The sequence below is a fragment of the Saimiri boliviensis genome, chromosome 13, assembly GCF_048565385.1.
Source record: "Saimiri boliviensis isolate mSaiBol1 chromosome 13, mSaiBol1.pri, whole genome shotgun sequence".
In the NCBI taxonomy this organism is placed as follows: Eukaryota; Metazoa; Chordata; class Mammalia; order Primates; family Cebidae; genus Saimiri; species Saimiri boliviensis.
This window is the reverse complement of record NC_133461.1, coordinates 105355582-105373422: the sequence shown is the minus strand read 5'-3', so window position 1 is coordinate 105373422 and position 17841 is coordinate 105355582. Positions and strand designations below refer to the sequence as shown.

At 49.9% G+C, this 17841-nt stretch overlaps 1 protein-coding gene across 2 annotated transcripts in view; it reads left to right on the top strand.

The window, feature by feature from the left end:
• RP1L1 (RP1 like 1) overlaps window positions 1-17841 on the top strand; it is a 102266-nt gene that overhangs the window by 74547 nt on the left and 9878 nt on the right. For both annotated transcript variants that reach the window (XM_074384159.1, XM_039461177.2), the window contains exons 4-5: window positions 8583-9210; window positions 15948-16089. In XM_074384159.1, coding sequence (XP_074240260.1) covers window positions 8602-9210; window positions 15948-16089 — 751 coding nt within the window. In that variant the 5' untranslated portion in view covers window positions 8583-8601. The remainder of the gene's footprint in view (window positions 1-8582; window positions 9211-15947; window positions 16090-17841) is intronic.

Sequence of the window (17841 nt, the reverse complement as noted above, 5' to 3'; positions counted from 1 at the left end):
TGTTTCTGGGGGGGTGGACAGGAAGATGCTCTAGTACTTGTTTTTGTTTTGTTTTTTGACCATTTCCAAGGATTCTACTTTTGGTGTCAGTATCAGGGTTTTCTCAGTGAAGTCTCTTCTCCTGAGTTTTCATAGATGTGTCCTTCTTTTGTGACCAGGCAGAATGGGAGCTATCATCGGGAAAACCTTTCCTGGTGACTACAGGTTGGACAAGAGTCTGTATTCGGGAATGTGATTTTGTTTCTTCTTTGGAAGTCACACCGTCAGGCTCCACAGCCAGCTCTGAGCTGCACTGCCAGTCTCTCTGTTGTTTCTCATCTCCTTGTTTTTTTCTCATCACCAAGGATTAGATCACAGGTTCTTAGCCTGGTCTTCCTGGATCTCTGGGCCTGGGGGTGGGGGTGCACCTGTGATGAGCTGCAGAAGCCCGTGCCTTCACAATTCTGTGTAGTATTTTGTGTTTACGGGAATGTGCTCATTGTTTTTCAGGAGGGGCATTGGTGTGGTTCATGGTTTTCTTTTCACCATCATTTTGAAAAGGAGGGGGGCACTACCTAGAAAACTTTAAGGATGAACGTCCTTGGTAATTTCTCCAGAGGTCTCTCAGATTGAGGGTAATCATTTACAGCACACCCTCCCGTGCTGACTTTTTCTGCAAACTCCTAGTGTAACCTCAGCAATCCTGTGGTTTAGCATCTCTGTTTATGGTTCAGACAGTGGAAGCACAGAGAACTCAGATAGTTCACTCAAAGCTATCAGCTTGTTACTGGCAGAGCCAAGCTGGGCTTATGAACCTGGAGCCCTCCAGAAGCAGCCGGGTTGCTCATGCACTAACGAGTGAGGGCCTCAGTGCAGTCTGTCTTCTTTCCTGGATTATAAATTGTGGGAGGCATGAGTCTGCCTCCCCATGCTGTGCCTCAGTCTCTGTCTAAGTAAAGGTCTGACACACAGTAGGTGGTCCTCATTTGCTGCTGGATTGCTCTGTGCCTGTTCATCAGAAGTACTAACTACCCTTGTGTGAAGCCCTCTTTCCCTACTCGTTCTGTTCCTCTCCATCTGAATTTACTGCCCAGAACCTGGAGTGCCAGAGAGCACCTGTTCTGATGTGTGGAACGGTGTGATGTTTCCCTAAACTCTGACTAGTTTAGGAATGGACTTAGGGAAGATGTCTTCTACCAAATTACCTTCTTAAAGGGTATTTCATCCCACCTTCTCCTTTTAAATTTTTAAATTCATTTTATTTTATATTGTGTATTGTGATAAAATACACATATCATAGAACTGAGCATCTTAACTGTAAGTGTATGTTCTGTGCCATGGGTATGCAACCATCACCACCACCCATCCCCAGAAGTCCCCAGGGCAAAACTCTGTATCCCTGAAACATGAATGCCCCACTCCCTCCTCCTCCCAGCCCCTGACATCCCCTCATTCTACTTTCTGTCTCTATGAATTGGACTACTTGAGAGAACTCATAGAAGTGGAATTATACAGCGTTTGTCTTTTGCAACTGGCTCATTTTTCTTTGTGTAATGTCTTCAAGGTTCATCCACATCGCAGCATGGGCCAGATTTTCCTACCTTTTTAAGGCTGAGTAATTCTCCTTTGTTTTTCTATATGGCATTTTGCAAATCCGTTCATCCACGGAGGAATGTTTGAGTTGTTTCCACCTTTTGATGACTGTGAATAAAGCTGCAATGAACGTGCGTGTGCAAATACCCCTTTGAGCCCTGCTTTCAGTTCTTTTGGGAGACACAAGTGGGATTTCTGGATCATGTGGCAGTTCCATGGTTCCATTTTTGAGGACCCACCGTACTGTTTTCTACAGCAGCCATGTCATTTCACCTTCCCACCAGCAATGTTCCAACTTCTCCCCATCCATGCCAACACTAGTTTTCTGGTTTTTACAGTAGCCATTCTAACCGTGTGAAGCAGCATCTCACTGTGGTCTCTCCTTATTTTTAGGAGTCATGTTCACCCACCTGCTAGGTCTGAGCTGTCAGGTTGGAGCACACTGGCTCCTGAGGCTCTCAGCACCCAGAATCAATTGAGATCACACTTGATGATGTGCTGTGGCTTTCTCGTGGTTATGTGCACAACTTGTGCTTGGCTTTTCGTAATCCTGTCTGTCCCCAGCTTTGAACTTCCATACACACAGATTTGGGTTTTTTCCCGTGTGTTAATATATCTGAGATCGGCGTGCATCTTTGTAATGAATGGCATGTCTTTGTCTTAGTTTGTCACTGTTTCTTTTTTCATTCTTCCTTTCCTATTGGTGTGTAAAATACCAGTGTTCTTACAACCCATGGCAAGTGCGAGCCACTGGAAGGTTGAAAACGGCTGCCAGACCTGGGGCCCGCATGGACCCGTATGGTGGTGGAGCCTGCAAAGGATCCAGCTCCCTGCTGTGTGCCTGCAGCTCCTGTTCTCTCTGGGGGCTGCATGCCCCAAGCGTTTTTCTCTGGGGACATGTGTGCTTCCCATCATGCTCAGCTTCTTTCAGCAATCTCCTTGTGATATTGATCAGTCCTTCAAGGTCTCCCGGCAGTACTGTCCCCCTCCCTGCTCAGCCCTATGTGGCCGAGCTTGGAATCCTGCCACTTGCATTCTCTCCTGCAAAACCCAGCCTCCCCCATTCACTCTTCCTGAAGCCACCACCCCTGCTGCCTGTGCCCGCTGCCAGCCCCTTACCCAGCCTAGCCCACCCCTGCTCCCACGGTTGCCAAGAAAAACTGTTTCCTCCCTGCAGGTCTGCCCTGCCCATTCCTCCACAGGGTCTGTCCACTCTTTGAGCATTTCCGGTGACTTCTATTTTTTCTCCTTTTGCCCCGTAATCTGTTATTCCTTGCTCCCTCTGCCCCCTCCCACACACAGCTGGAAGGCCTCTGCTTTCTTTCCCTGCTTCCTCCTGAAATCCCCGGTACTGCCTCCTTCTTTTCCACCCCACAATGCCACCTGCACCTCCCTGCTTCCCCACGCTGACTCACCCTCCCTGGCTCTGACCTGTGTAAGTGGTCCCTGGGGTTTGCTGGGAACTAATCAGCCCCAGCGGTGGGTTCCTAGGTCTCTGTGCTCACCAAGACCACCCACCACAGCTTCCCGCTTCCTGCCAGGCCCTCTGCTCCCATGTGGTCCTCTCCGGGCACCTAGATGGTTCAGAAGTGAAATGTTGGAGCCTCCTGCCTGCCCCTGATGAGGCCCTGCCCTGCGTGGGAGGCGGTTCAGGGCTCCTTTATCACTCAGTCATGGGGCTTGGCTGGGCAGAAGCCCTCTACCTATGGAGCATCTCACACCATATCTAGATGCTTCCCCTCCCACCCCCCAGGGCTCCCCACTTGACCCCTAACTGGGCATGGAGTGGAGAGTGAGAAATATACCCCATACCCGCCCTCCAGCTCTGCCCCCTCTTCCCTTTGTCCTTCCTCCCAGCTTATCCTCACACCTGTATCCCGAAGGCCCAGGCTCCTGGCTTCATTCCCCAGGCGAGCGGCACTAGAGGAAGAGGCTTCTCCCTCCCGGGAGCTTCTGTGACCCTGTGGCCAGCCTGGTTCCTGAGATGGTGGAGAGTTGCTGGATGCAGGCAGGGCCCCCTCTCCCCAGACCCGGCCTGGCACCCACCCAGCCTGTCTTGTTGTGAGGTCAGGTCTTCTGCTCCTGCCTGGAGGAGAAACCTCATAATTTTGAAAGGAGGAAACCAGTAAGGGGAAAAATGACTGATAGGCAACTTTGCATATCAGCTGATGGTTTACCCTCCATCTGGCATCTGGTCTGGAATATAGGAATGCAGCGGTTGTCTCCTGTCATCCGCGGGACAGAGGTGGGGATCTGACTGTAGTCTTGGCTCCTGCCCCCACCCAGGCTTCTCCCTAACTCAGAAACCCAGCTTCAGGGTCCCCGAAGGTGAGGTGCTCGCTGTTGTCACTCTGGAGCCCACATCTCAGCTGGGCTCTTCCTGCTCTGCAAGACAGAAACTCCAACTCAAACCCACTTAGCTAAGGAGAGAAGTGCCGGCTCATGGAACTGAAAAGCCCAGTTTTCCAGGCTAGGTTTTGAATGCCCTGATGCAGGGAAGGCAGGTGTCTGGCACCCAGAATGGCCCTGCTCTACCCTGACTCTACGGCAGCCGATTCCAGCTTGCAGGAAGCCTCCGACCTTCTCCTCCCAGACTTCTGACCCCATATCTATTTGCCATGGTCCCAGCTTCTTCCTAGAGCCAGAGAGACTAATCCCTAAGTTGTTTTTAGGGTTCAGCTGAGGAATCTCTATATCACCTCCTCCAGGAAGCCTTCCTTGACCTGCACTGCCATTCTTTTTACTCTGCATTCAGTCACATCCAGTGTATATTGTGGTGTATGTGTGAGTGTGTGTGTATGTACACATATACACATCAGAAAATTTATTGCTGTGTGTAGGAGCATGTCTGTCACACTGGGATGTGAAGTTTCTGAAGCTCAGTGCTGTGTCCCACTAATGTTCGCATTCCAGAATGCCACGCAGAGCCTGATATAATAGACGCTCAGAAATCTTTGTTGGATACATGAGAGAGTGAGTGATGAGTGACAGAATGTGTGGAGAATGTGACGGGGTCTTCTGAGGGTGAGGGCTGGAAGGCGATGCCTCTTCCGAGAAGAAAACCCTCCATGTTTGCATCTCCCTTCCCCATGGCTGCAAGGTAAGGTCATACTGGAGACAGGACAGTGCTGAAGACACAGTGATGCAGGGGACACGGAGGTGCTGGGGACATGGTGGTTCTGGGACATGGTGATGCTGGGGATGTGAAGGTGCTGGGAACATGATGATTCTGGGGACATGGAGGTGCTGAGGATATGGTAATGATGCAGATGCGAAGGTGCTGGTGACACAGTGGTTCTGGGACATGGTGATGTTGGGGATGTGGAGGTGCTGGGAATATGATTCTGGAGACGTGGAGGTGCTGGGGACATGATGATTCTGGTGACATGGAGGAGCAGGAGACATGGAGGTACTGGGGAGCTGACATAGTGGTTCTACGACATGGTGCTGCTGGAGGACATGGTCATTTGGGTGGCTTGGTGATGCTGGGGATCAGGGTGACAATGAATCATAGCAATGCTGGGGACATGTGCTGTGCTGGGAACACAGTGATGCTGGGAACATGGTGACATTAAGGACATGTGATGCTGGGGACATGGAGGTCCTGGAAACATGATGATTCTGGGGACATGAAGGTACTGGGGACATGGTGATTCTGGGGACATGGAGGTGCTGGGGACATGATTCTGGGGACATGGAGGTGCTGGGGATATGGGGATGCAGGGCACATGGAGGTGCTGGGAACATGATTCTGGGGACATGGAGGTGCTGGGAACATGATTCTGGGGACATGGAGGTGCTGGGGACATGATGGCTCAGGGGACATGGAGGTGCTAGGAACATGATTCTGGGGACATGGAGGTGCTGGGGACATGGTGATTCTGGGGACATGGAGATGCTGGGGACATGATGATTCTGGGGACATGGAGGTACTGGGGACATGGTTATGCTGGAGACGCAGTGGTCCTGGCTTCACAGTGGTTCTGGGGACATGGTGACTCTGAAGGCATGTGACTCTGGGAGCATGGTGATGCTGGGGATGTGGTGGTGCTAGAGATATGATGGTGCTGGGGACATGGTAGTGCTGGGTTCATGGAGGTATTGGGGACATGGAGGTGCTGGGGACATGGAGGTGCTGGGGACATGGTAGTGCTGGGTTGATGGAGGTATTGGGGACATGGAGGTGCTGGGGATATGGTACTGCTGAAGGACATGGTCATTTTGGGTTCATGGCAGTGCTGGGGGACATGGTGACACTGAAGACATGGTGGTGCTGGGCACACAGTAATGGTGGGCCATGGCAGTGCTGGTGACATTGTGAGGGTGAGAACATGGCAGTGCTGGGGATGTAATTGTGGTGCTGGGCACCTGGCACATTATAATGCTGGGACATTGTAATGCTGGGAATACAGTGATGCAGACAATCTCATGGTGCTGAGGGACGTGATCACACTAGGGCCATGGTGAAGCTGGGGACATGGTGTTCCTGGGATACAATGATTCCAAGGAAAATGAAAATACATAATACAGTAATGCTGGGAACATGGTGCTGAGAGACACAGTGACACTGGGTACAAGGTGGGCTTCATTTCTTTAGCTCTGTCAGCATGCGCCAGATGGATGCTCACAGTGCCAGGTGCAGACGGAAGATACTGAAAGAAGGACTGTCCCACAGCAGCGTCTGGGGGAAGTTCTCCAGCCTGGCAGGGAGGTTAGCCGAGGGCTGGGAACAGCAGCTTCCAGGGATTAAAGTTAGGTGGGAGGAGGTGGCCCGGCTAATTATAAAGCTTGTGTCAGAGATGAGGGCAGATTATCAGGTCTTTTTCTGCACCGTGATTTTGAAAAAGAGAGTTTTTTCCCTAAGGACAAATAGGGCTACATGGAGAGGAGGGTGAGAAGGGGAGATGGGGGCCCCAGTTACCCTGGAAATGGTACAATGGCCGTGGCAGGGAGCACCACTGCTGCCCATGGCCTTGCACACCAACGGGGGTCCTGGGCTGAGCCACCTGTAAGCTGGGACGACTTCTTGCCCCTGGTAAGTGCTCAGGGCCAGCTTCCAACAGTCCTGGCTCTAGGAAGCATTAGTTTTCCTCGTCTGTGTGCGTTTCTCAGGCCCGACTCTGTGCGGAATGCGGGGCCGCAGCCCTGGGGAGCAGAGGTTCTGCCTCCCGGGCCAGAAAGGAGTTGGCCAGAAAGGGCCCAGGCCCAGGTATGGGAACTGCCGGAGGAGCTTTAATGAAGAGGGGGAATTCCCCGGGCTTGTGAGGGCTGAGTAAAAATCTGCGAAGAAGGAAAGCGAGGCAGGGGCCACCTTGCAGGAAACCCTTGCAGCCAGGCAGCCTGGTGAGAATGGGGAATTCTCATGTGGGCAAGAAGCGGGAGGTGAGGTACCCAGAGCAGGTGTGGCCTCCTGGACTGGGAAGAGCACAGAAGGCCTGTGCATCCCCATGTGAGGCTGTGGGCTCCCCTCTGGCAGGCAGTGGGAGCAGGAACAGACTGTGGGAGAATGGCCTTGACCTCCCACAGCAGCTCTGAGCCCCCTCTCCCATGCTGGCGGCAGTGGCCGAGATACTCACCCGTAGGATTTATTGTGCACCTTGCACAGACTTCAGGGAAATGTAAGAGGCAGCATCGTGGTTACATGAAAGCAAACCTCAATATGTAATGCAGAAGACACGCAGCTTCAAACAGTGTCAACCCATTTGAGTTAAAGACACAGAGCTCCAAGTCTCCCTGTCTGCACCCCTGTCCCTGCGTGGCTTGGGACCCGTGACTTCCACTCGAGCCCTTTCACACAACATCTGTAGAGGGGGAGTCCAAAGAGGCAAGAACCCCCAGGGGCCGTACAGGGAGACCTCACAAGTCGGGTATGCTGCCCAAGCCTCCTGAGTCTCTATCCAGCCTTCGTACCTCTGTGTTTCATGGTCTTCTCTTTACTTACTCACCTCCTTAGAGACAAACTGCTAAAATACTATTTTAAAAAGTTCAAGGTTGGTAGAAGTGGGCAAGAGAAACAACAGGAAGGAAAGAAGTAAAGATTTATCGCCAGACATGGTGACTCGCACCTGTAATTCGAGCACTTTGGGAGGCCGAGGTGGGTGGATCACCTGAGGTCAGGAGTTCGAGACCAGCCTGGCAAACACTGCAAAACCCTGTCTCTACAAAAAAAAAAAAAATACAAAATTTAGCTGGGTGTGGTGGCATACACCTGTGATCCCAGCTACTTGGGAGGTTGAGGCGCAAAAATCGCTTGAACCTGGGAGGTGGAGGTTGCAGTAAGCTAAGATTGCACCACTGCACTCCAGCCTGGGTGACAGAGCGAGACTGGCTCAAAAAAATATAGATACATAGATAGATAGATAGATAGATAGATAGATAGATAGATAAATAGATAGATAGATAACTTGCTCAGTGCCAGGTGTTTTCATGTCTAGACTCATCTGATAATCATAACCACTATGCAGGCAGAGTGGCTACAGCTGCATTTTACAGATGGGGGCCACCAAAATCCAGATCACATCCTTAACCTTCTGGGCCACACAGGAGTAGGTGGTGAGGCTGGAATTTTTTTTTTTTTTTTTTTTGAGACAGGGTCTTGCTGTATTGCCCAGCCTAGAATGTAGTGGCATGATCATGGCTCACTGCAGCCTTAACTTGCCAGGCTCCAACCATCCTCCCACCTCAGCCTCCTGAGTAGCTGGGACCACAGGTGTACACCACCTGGCTGTTTTTTGTATTTTTAGTAGAGATGGGGTTTTGCCATGTCGCCCAAGCTGGTCTTGAACTCCTGAACTCCAGCAGTCCACGCGGCTGGGATTTGAACACAGATCTGTTCCATGCCCAACTTCTGACCTTCCTTCTATTCCATCCAAATAGATTCACCTGCCTTTCCATAGTGGAGTGGAACACATTTGGGGTGAGCTGGAAGCCCTTCTACAAAGAAGGGGAGAGACAGAAAATGCCAGTCTCCTAACCTGCTCTCTGACCCCTCTTTCTCTGACCTGTTACAGCTACCAGAGCCCCCACATCATGAACAGCACCCCAAGGGATGCCCAGGCCCCGAGCCACCGTGAGTGCCTCCTGCCCTCTGTGGCTCGCACCCCCTCGGTCACCAAGGTCACTCCAGCCAAGAAGATTACCTTCCTCAAGCGAGGGGATCCACAGTTTGCTGGGGTCCGCCTAGCCGTTCACCAGCGCGCCTTTAAGACCTTCAGCGCCCTCATGGACGAGCTCTCTCAGCGCATGCCTCTCTCCTTTGGGGTGCGCTCTGTTACCACACCCCGGGGTCTGCACAGCCTCAGTGCCCTGGAGCAGCTGGAAGATGGTGGCTGCTACCTATGCTCTGATAAGAAGCCCCCCAAGACCCCCAGTGGGCCAGGCTGGCCACAGGGGAGAAGCCCCGCTGCTCCACATTTGCGGGATATCAAAGGCCAGCGTGAAGCCCCAGGAACATCCTCCTCCTGGAAGAGTCTTAAAACTCCCCGGAGGATACTGTTGGTTAAGAACACAGACCCTCGCCTCCAGCAGACAGTGGTCCTCAGTCACAGGAATGTGAGAAGCCTGGCTGCCTTTCTCAGCAAAGCCTCAGATCTGCTGTGCTTTCCTGTGAAGCAGGTGTACACAACCAGTGGGAAAAAGGTAGGCTGTCGGGGTCTGACGGTTCCTTGAAAAGGTTCTTTAGACCCCAAGTCGAAATACTCGCATGGAAGAGGGAGGTTATTCCTTAACGGCACACGATTGCCCTCCTACTAACTAAACATGAATAGCATGGAGATGTTCAGTCAAGTCAATTAATCAACAAGCAGTTGTGATTCACGTTTTTAGCTGCATTGAGAGAGGATGTGGTAAGTGCCAGGCATTGTGCCTTGTGTACTTGTGTTGTTGTCTTATCCAATAACCCATTAATGCAGGAGTTCAGTGCAGGAAACAGAAACCACCCAAGGTACCTTAATTAGAAAGTGATTTAATACAGGGCATTGGAGAGCTTCCAAATCTTTGAGAAGCCAGAGATTGAATTGGAAGCTGGGTCTGTAGGAATGGCTCCCAGCATGTGCAGGAAGCTACTACCTCTGCTGGAAACTGCTATGATTATTGAGTTCAGGGACATCCATGGATGTAATTTTTGCCTTTCCAGGTTCTGCAGAACATGAATTTCCACCAAAGGTGGGCAGAATTGAGGATGGAGGTTGACTGATCTAATTCAGTCCTATTGCTACTTAACATCTGTATGCACCATTCCACCTTCATAAACATCACTGGGTGTGGTGGCTCACACCTGTAATCCTAGCACTTTGGGAGGATGAGGTGGGTAGATCACCTCAGGTCAGGAGTTCGAGACCAGCCTGGCCAACATGGTGAAACCCCATCTCTACTAAAAATACAAAAATTAGCCAGGCATGGTGGCACATGCCTGTAATCCCCGCTACTTGGGAGGCTGAGGCAGGAGAATTGCTGGAACCTGAGAGGCAGAGGCTGCAGGGAGCCAAAATTGCACACTGCACTCCAGCCTGGGTGACAGAGCCAGACTTCGTCTCAAAAAAAAAAAAAAAAAAAGTCATAACATCATTATAAAACCTTCATTATAAACATCAGTTACAGCAACTTGCACTCATGTAATAATAGAGCTCTCCTCCTACAATCAGAAACCCTTTCACCTTCTTCCCCCAATCATGCTATCACTGACCCTTCATCTTCTATTCTGTGACAACTTTACCTTGATATCCCCTTATCTCAAGATCTACTTATATAGTCCAGCACCATCAAAGTAGTATAGGAAATAAAGAGCAAAGAAAAGGGAAACTGATAAATGTGTATACCTACCAGAGCTGTGAAGAAAATTATCTACCACAAGGCCGTTGTTGGTGTTTAAAGCTTCTTTCCACTCTTTACTCCCTGTTCCTCTGTCTCCCACCAGCACCTCAGCTGATTATGGTTGTGTACCTGGCAGAGTGACTGAACCATTTTCCTGAGAAGTCTGAGCCCTTGGGGTTCCTCACTGGATGGGGCTGCTGTGGTCTTGTGTTCATGTTTACCCCTGGACGTGACAGCCAATAGGCTGCCTGGGAAACAGGTGACTTCTTCCCTGTCCCATTATGTAATAGCTCTATTTCCCCCTTGGACAATCAGAACCAATCACCCCATCCAACACAGAACCTGCTTGTTGCCTGTTGGTTTATTGTCATGAGAAGCCTTGTATGTCCAAGGCAACCATTTCAGTTTTCAGCTCCACGGGGCCACTGTTGTGTTGTTGTTATTGTTGTTCATCCTCCTCCTCCTCCTTCTTCCCCGCCCTCCTCCTCCCCCTCCTCCTAGTCTTTCTTTTTGGAGACGGACTCTCACTCTGTTGCCCAGGCTGGAGTGCAGTGATGCAGTCTTGGCTCACTGCAACCTTGGCCTCCCAAATTCAAGTGATTCTCTTGCGTCAGGCCCCCAGGTAGCTGAAATTACAGGAGCCCACCACTATGCCTGCCTAATTTTCATATTTTTAGTGGAGATGAAGTTTCACCATGTTGGCCACGCTGGTCTCAAACTCCTGACCTCAGGTGATCCACACACCTCGGCCTCCCAAACTGCTGAGATTACAGGTGTGAGCCACCATGTCTAGCCCACTGTTGTGTCTTCTAAGAAGCATCATTCTCCCTTGGGTCCTGAGACTGCCAAACCTATGCCATAACCCATGCCATAACCCACTTCTATCCAGAGAACTAATTTCATGGCAAAAGAAGTGAGAGAGTGGACTAACACCCATGGGCTTCACTGTATAGCTTGCAGAGACCAAAACTGTTGGGATGGAAAGCAGAATGTTTGCAGTGAGGTCACAGGTGTCTTATTGCCAGAGAAACAGCACTAAGTATCAGTTGCTAGTTCAGAGCACATATCACATCCTGTAAGACAACATCCCAACATCATAAAGTGACGTCTTCTAGCTGCTGCCCAAACTGGGTCTTCCATAGAATATTCTATTGTTTCATAAATTAGAGCTGCTTTCGGTGATGGGTACATGGCCACACAGTGAGTTCCATGGGTGTTAGCCCATCTTCTCACATCTTTGCTATAAAATCAGTCATTTGGATGGAACTTTGGATGGATCTTCCTGGGTTTTGGCAAGGATGAATAAGGCATTTGGTGAGTCCATGGAGGGTAGAGAAGGATGATGGGCCAGGTGCAAAATCTACCTGTGAAGCAGGTGTCTGTTACAGTGGGCACAGATTGCTGAACACCACCATATCAGAGGGGTTTGATGTCATTAGGTTTCCACCAGGGGTCTGGCTGCGTCCCTCAAGATCTGATATGAATCACTGGGTCTCTGCTCTTAGCAGATCAGGCCATGAGCAGAGGTGGCAGCCAGGTTTGCTTGAATGAGGTGAAGCGTCTGCTGCTAGTCGATGCTTCTTTGCCGCTTTGTCCAGGAGCTGCCTGAGCATAGCTGGGGTGGCTGGAGGAAGCAGATGGTTGACTTTGCAGAGCTGGTCAGTGTATCCACAGGATTTTCACCTTTTAGTAAACATGCATGGGGGTCACCAATGTTCTCACCCTCTGGGCCAGTTCTGAGCGATCCATTCAGATTAGTCTCTGGACTTCCTGTCACCCAACCTCCAGTCCCCTTCCTTCAAGTTCCTTGATTGTCAGATTTAACTGCTAACCACTGCCCACTGCCCATAAATTGCTCTAGAACCTCTTGCCATTGCTTCTTCCAAGTAGTCACCAAATCACACTGTCCCCTGGGTTTTCTTTCCCCACTGCCCTTCATGGCCCAAGTGAGTCTGTCACACAGTAGCCACCTCTTGGTCATGTCAGCATACTCTCTGCAACCATCTGAAAGCCAGAATAGAATATTTTCTTCTTCAGTTAGCTGGGACGGGGAATTTCCCAGGAAGTCATAGGTGTGTGCTGAGGAGGGACGGAAACACGGCAGGAGCAGGTGAGCTGGGGGGTGCGTCGACTGCTCGAGCAATTTACTGATGCCTCAGTCAAGCTTCTTGACCCTGATCTAGTCTGCATCACCTCCACCTGGTGATCAGGGTCCACTTCCGTACAGCACCCCTGCTTTATGGCTGGATGGAACACCTAACACCGGGTTCAGTTGTCTTTCAGCCACCAGCAGAAGCAGTTCTACATTTGAGCTTTGGCAACAAGAGAAAAGAAACTCTTTGACAGCAGTTGCAGAAGCCCCCACGTCCTCTGGCCATCCTCCAGTTAGGGCTTAGACCTTGAGCTTGCCATTTTTCAAAAGTGGGAAGTGGCCAGCCCACTCCGTAGCCTTTGCAGTTCTCCCTCTCGTTCGAAGAGGCTATCCCCACAGCCAGTGGAGGGTCCAGGTCCTGCTCTCAGGAAGCAGTGCTTTCTACCATCAGAGGGGATCATCTAAGAACTATGTTGTCACTGTGTGCCATGTGGTACGAGTGCCCCATTGTCACCAGTTTATCACCACCTTCACATCATCCAGATGAGGTCACAAATCCCAGATTCCTATCTTTGAAGGTCCATTGCCTGTGGCCACTTCTGATGTGATACCGTGTGTCAGCCATGCTTCAGTACAGGAAGCAGACTCCTCTCTCAGCATCTTAAGCAGGAATGAATTACACTCAGAGCATTTGATGCTTAGAGATTCACTGAAAGGCTGGAGGAGCACAGGCTGTGTCCTGAAAAAGACTCCCAGAATGCTTCAGACCAACCTGTCAGTGGTGTCTAGGAAATGAGGAAAGGGGGTTTTGGGGATTGCCTCTGGAATGACTGAGCTCTGAATTACCCCACCACTGCTGGGATCCCAGATGGGAAGATGATGGATACTAGAACAACGAGGGCATCTTTTGCCGTCTCAGCGGCACACATCTCTCGCATCTTTGACTTCATTTTGCTTGTGGCAAGAGTCAGGAACAAAAGGAAGATGGCCTCTGCTTCACTGCCATGTTCCACGCCCTGCACAAGTGCATCTAATTAGTGGGACTTATTTTGCATTTAGACCCCAAGCTGCAAGGGAGTTCAGAAAATGGGCTGGCAGCTTTCCAAACTCTGCAGTACTGGGTCAGGTGTGGTGGTTCACACCTGTAATTCCAGCACTTTAGGAGGCCAAGGCAGGTGGATCACTCGAGGTCAGAAGTTTGAGACCAGCCTGGCCAACATGGGGAAACTCCAACTCTACTAAAAATTCAAAATTAGCCTGGCATGGTTGTGCATGCCTGTAGTCCCAGCTACTCGGAGGCTGAGGCAGAAGAATCACTTGGAACTGGGAGGTGGAGGTTGCACCACTGCACTCCAGCCTGAGTGACAGAGCAAGACTCCATCTCAAAAACGAACAAACAAACAAAACCAAAACAAAGAAACCTCTGCAGTACTGGAAAGCACACCAGAAAGAGAGTGGGATAGAAGCAGCTGGTCTAGGGCTTAGCATTCACCACCCAAACTCACCAGGTAGCTGATATATTACTATTATTCATTATTATTATTAATATTTGAGACAGGCTCTGACTCTGTTACCCAGGCTGTAGTGTAGTAGCACAATCTCAGCTCATTGCGGCCTCAACCTCCTGGGCTCAAGTGATCCTTCCACCTCAGCCTCCCAAGCAGCTGGAATTGCAGTCACATGCCACTACGCTTGGCTAATTTTATTGGTATTTTTTAGTAGAAATGGGGTTTCACCATATTGCCCAGGCTGATCTTAAACTCCTGGGCTCAAGGGATCTATCTGCCTTAGCCTCTGAAAGTGCTGAGATTACAGATGTGAGCCACTGCATTTGGCTGGTAGCTGATATTATTATCCCCTTGGGACAGATAAGAAAAGTCAAGCACAGAGATTAAATAATTTGCTCCTAGTTGCATGGATGGCAAATGTTAGAGCTAACATTCGTTTGGAAAAGAAAAAAGAACATGACCTGTGCTCTAAAGATGGAAATACATCCACAAGCATTGCTAATTGCAGTGTAATGTAAGGATGCTTTTGAGTTAGTGTGCATTACCATGGACTAGCGTGTCCCGTATAAATAGACAAATGAGACAAGGTCCCTACCTTGAGTTAGCTACAATTTAGTGGGTGCGGTGATGGGGAGAGAGCTGGCACAATATGAGTGAACTGGAGATAAAGACATTAGGATATTTTCACCTAGACTTATTGCAGAGCTGCTAAGAGTTTCTGTAAACATAATGACCTCCTTTCTCCCCAGGAAGAACCGAAACATGATTATCAACGTTTGTGTTCCCTCCCGAATGGTCGTTCTTGAAAATGCTCCTTTTCCTGTGGATTTTAGGCTTCTGCCTCTCCCTCGGAATGGGAGCATCATTTAGTCTTTAATATTTTCTTCTTCCCTGGAGAGTCTGACTCCCTAGAAGCATGGCTACATCTATGAATTCATAGACTTGGGTCATGTTTGTATTTTTTTGATGGACTAGAAATCTAGATCAAAGAAGAAATGGACCTAGTCATTTACACTTGGTCTTAGCCAAAAGGCAAAGAAGCCATGGACCTAGTCATTTAAAACCAACTTCTAATTTGCTAGGCTGAACGATCTAGTGTACAACGCATTTCTATGACATATTTTTGGGAAAGAGAATGTAATGTTTCCTCTTTCATTTGTTTTGTTAATGAGCATACCCTTCTAATTTTAGAAAATGAAAAAGAACATGCTCTGTGCTTTAAAGATGGAGATACATTCCCCAGCATTGCTAATTACAATGTAATCCCATCAACAGTGCAAACCCTGAGATCTGCAGGGGCCTCTGGGTCCAGGGACCTGTCTCCTGGAATGGAGTACTGCAGTGACATGACCTGCCCCGAGCCCAGCAGTGGATAGGGGACATCCTGATGGGTCTGGGGAGGGTCAGGACCTTAGATACCATTGCAGGAGTCTGGAAGGGAAGGGGTCCCTGCAGGAGAGTGGTGCCTAGCCCCTCTTCCCTCCACTCGGGGAGAGGCAGAGGCAGCAGACTCAGATTGTACTAGAAAACACAGGTCAGGCAGCACAGAGGCTCCTCCATTTGGGAAAAGGGTGAGAGAGTGAATCGGACCTCCCTGTGGGAGCTGGAGTGGGTGCTGCTCTGGCTGCTTCAGGGAATACATGTTCTGGAGGTTGGACATGTGGGCAGAGACGCAGCCCACAGACGTCTTTTGCAGCAGGGGCATCCAGAGTGACCTTCGATCACAGGCCTCACACCTGGTGGAGGGAGGGGTATAGTTAGAGTGGGAGATCATGGTGGTGGGACCTCAGCCCCCAGCTAGTGATGGAGGTGCTATAGAGAGTGAAGACTCCTCCTTGGACCAGGAAACCAGGGTGAGATGGGCAGAAATCAGGACAGGGCTGGCGAGACTGGCCTTCCTCCCCCAGGCCTTGGGACAGAGGGTGTCTGCAGCCCAGGCCTCCTGACCCCTCACCCTCCCTCAGGTGGACTCACTGCAGGCCCTGCTGCACAGCCCCTCCGTGCTGGTGTGTGCCGGGCATGAGGCCTTTAGACCTCCAGCCATGGAAAATGCCAGGAGAAGTGAGGCTGGAACTTTATCTGGGCTGACTTCAAGAAACAAAAACGGTGAGTTGGTGTTTGAATTTCCCCCATCTGATGGTGGTTCAGTAGGGCCAAGTGGATACCCTTCCAGATAATTTGGGAAACTTCCCTTTGGCCCCAAATCTTAGGTATCCCAGTCATTTTGGGATCTCTTGCCTCTTCCTTCTTCTCATCACTGTCAACCTCACTTGGGTTGAGCATTTGACTGAGATAGGAGAAGGCAGTGCTTGGTATATATGAGGAGCAGAGGCTGGATACAGTGGCTCATGTCTGTGATTTCAGCACTTTGGGAGGCCAAAGTAAGAGGACCGCTTGAGTCCACCAACCTGGGCCACATAATAAGACTCTGTATCTACAAAAAAATACAAAAAATTTGGCCAGGCATAATGGCACATGCCTATAGTTCCAGAGAATCTGAGGTGGGAGGATCACTTGAGCCTGTGAGGTTGAGGCTGCAGTGAGCCGTGATTGTACCATTACAGTCCAGCCTGGATGGCAGAGAAAGAGCTGGTCTCTAAATAAATAAATAAATGGAACAGGGATTAAGAGATCTTGAACTTGAAATTTCTAGAATCTAAAGTAAATTTTATTAAGAACCACAGGCACAGAGGGTCACACCTGTAATCCCAGCAATTTGGGAGGCCAGAGCAGGAAGATCGCTTGAGCCCAGGAGTTCAAGACAGACCTAGACAACACAGCAAGACCCTGCCTTTACCAAAAAAATAAATAAGTAAATGAACAAATTAGCCAGGCATGGTGGCACATGCCTGTGGTCCCGGCTACTTAGGAGACAGAGGTGGGAGGATCATTTGAGCCCAGGAGTTTGAGACTCCAATAAGTCATGATCATGCCACTGCTCTCCAGCCCGGGCAACAGAGACCCTGTCTCAAAAAAAAAAAAAGGAACAACTACAGTGAATATGACATCATAGCAGCAACGGGCTGTGTGTGTGGCGTGGCATCCTTTCCTGGTCACGACAGTCTCAGGCAACAGTGGTGGCCTGCACCGGGGTCAAAAGGACTAAAACTAACCAAGGCCATGGGTCATCCAGGCAGCCAGCCAGCCAGCGAGCCCGTCTATACTATGTTATTTTTTAAAACCACACACACTTATTTTTTAAAAGCACAATTAATTGACAAATGCAGTTTGATCATGGAAAAATGTGATGAGTAAACAAAGTACTTACTAACCAAAGTACTTACTGTCCTTTGTGAAAAGCTCAGCAAACACCAACAAGGACAGGCTTGGTGATCCCTGTAGGACAAGTACTGGAGGCACAAGGACAGTTTACTCTGGGCCCCTCCCTGGAAGAGTCCTCAGTCTCATTTGGTCCCTGTGGAGGGACAGGACTGGGCAAAGCCATCTTCTGCCCAGATGTGCACCTGGGGTCTGTTCTTTTGCTGATTGTAGACTCAGCCTCTGCTAGCACTACCCTTTTGCCATGTATTGGCTCCAAAGATGAAATTCGAAAGCCCTTAAGGGCTTCATTCATTCATCCCCTTTTTTTTTTTTTTTTTTTTTTTTTGCTTTTTTTGAAACAGAGTCTTGCTCTATCACCTAGGCTGGAGTGCAGCAACGTGATCTTGGCTTACTGCAACCTCCGCCTCCTGGGTTCAAGCAATTTTTGTACCTCAGCCTCCCTCCCAAGTAGCTGGAATTACAGGCATCTGCCACAACCCCCAGCTAATTTTTTGCACTTTTAATAGAGACGGGGTTTCCCCACGTTGGTCAGGCTGGTCTCGAACTCCTGACCTCAGGTGATCCACCTGCCTTGGC